Genomic DNA, 1,807 nt, shown 5'->3' on the forward strand with positions numbered 1-1,807 from the left:
AAATGACTTTTAAAAAAGATTTATTTATTTTATTTGTTTTGGGGTGGGGGAGGAGCACAGACTCTGCCCTGAGTGTGGAGCCCCACACAGGGCTTGATCTCAAGACCCTGAGATCAGACCTGAGCCAAAACCAAGAGTCAGACGCTGAACCAACTGCGTCACCCAGGTGCCCCTCCAAATGACTTTTAATTCCTAGTCCCTCCACGCACAGAGGTTCTACACTTGGAGAGCCTAGGCAGCAAATGCACCAACGGAATGTTGTAGGTAAGATATTAGCTATCCTACTGAGGAGAGAGTGCTGATAAATATGTGTATGATATATTATAGGAATGTGTGTATGTATAAGATCATTATGTCCAAGTAAAAGTTGAATCACTTTGGTTTTGTTTTTTCTTAACTAGTTATTTTGTCTTTAAAGTCTCAGAAAAGAACTCCATTTGTGTACTTTCAAACCAGAAATAAAGGTTGACTTAGACAACCTTGGAATAAACATACGGGCATAATAAGATAAGGTCCCCAGGATCAGTCCTCAAACCTGGTGGCCCACCAATCCTATACCTTCGCTAAGAATTGGTTTAGGATCAGGGACTATTTCTATTTAGTAAATGATAAGGACAAAAAAGATCACAAAGACGCGATGGAGCCAAATGATTATCTATTGTTCTTTAGAATGCCAAGATACAGGGGAGACTTATCTGTGGTTTGGTATAACAAAGCCTGGAACTCAATTAATATTAACTAACAATGATAACATGAAAATAAAATTAAAAAAAGAAAAAGAAAAAGAAAAAGAAAATCCTTTTGATTGCTCCACATGCCAAGCCTCATAGCCTTTCCTAGAGACCCAATGAAAGCTAAAATAACTAATTAAGAAAATGAATGAAAGTCAAGCCAAACCATGAGAAAATGATCCAAGTTAAAGTACATGACCAAGAGTTGGGTGAGGCATGCCACGAGGCCTCAGGCGACTCTGCAGCCAACCGTGAGCGAGCTGTTGGCACACAGGTGGCCGGGCGCAGCACTCCGGCTGTGTCAGTGGGTTATGATGCCGTCTCGTACCAACCTGGCTACTGGAATCCCCAGTTGTAAAGTGAAATACTCAAGGCTCTCCAGCACAGACGATGGCTACATTGACCTTCAGTTTAAGAAGAGCCCTCCTAAGATCCCATCTAAGGCCACTGCGCTTGCTACAGTGCTGTTTTTGTTTGGTGCCTTTCTCATAATCATAGGCTCCCTCCTGCTGCCTGGCTATATCAGCAAAGGGGGGGCAGACTGGGCCGTTCCCGTCCTGATCATTGGCATCCTGGTGTTCCTGCCAGGATTTTACCACCTGCGAATCGCCTACTATGCATCTAAAGGCTACCGGGGTTACTCCCACGATGACATTCCAGATCTTGATGACTAGCACCAACCCTCAACCCTGAGGAGAAGAGTCACAGATGGGACTGAGACAGCTTTTAGATATTGAGCAGAAACTGGCTAAGGGCTAAGGAGTTCTGCAGTTTGCAGATGTTAAACTAAAGAATGGCCAGATTTTATGGGTCCATCCTCAGGATGTCAACTGAGCTTACAATTACAGATTAACTAATTAGCACATGCTCTATTTTTCATCTCCTGGCTCTGTCAAAAGCTGACAAGTTTTTCCCCATGAGTATGTATCTTGGAAGAGTAGCAATGTTAATGGTGTGGGAAAGCAGGAGGTTACCCTGTAGTGGAGAGTGTTACTGCTGCCACCCTTTTTAGAGTTCAGCATTTCTTTTAAATAGTCCTCATTGTCAGTTCTGGTAGCAAATGGAAGAATTTAATA

The 1,807-nt window shown here is 42.9% G+C and overlaps 1 protein-coding gene across 1 annotated transcript; it reads left to right on the top strand.

Moving 5' to 3' along the window:
- The first annotated feature begins 1,030 nt into the window (after window positions 1–1,030).
- On the top strand, window positions 1,031–1,405 carry LOC110584247 (transmembrane protein 230-like). The gene has a single exon (XM_044911964.1). The coding sequence runs from the start codon at window positions 1,043–1,045 to the stop codon at window positions 1,403–1,405; it is 363 nt and encodes a 120-aa protein (XP_044767899.1). The 5' UTR covers window positions 1,031–1,042.
- Window positions 1,406–1,807: the final 402 nt, after the last annotated feature.

This window comes from Neomonachus schauinslandi, chromosome 2, assembly GCF_002201575.2.
Source record: "Neomonachus schauinslandi chromosome 2, ASM220157v2, whole genome shotgun sequence".
NCBI lineage: Eukaryota > Metazoa > Chordata > Mammalia > Carnivora > Phocidae > Neomonachus > Neomonachus schauinslandi.

Bases quoted from the DNA above. Each gene is read 5' to 3' on its own strand.
- LOC110584247 (XM_044911964.1), top strand. From the start codon at position 1,043: ATGATGCCGTCTCGTACCAACCTGGCTACTGGAATCCCCAGTTGTAAA.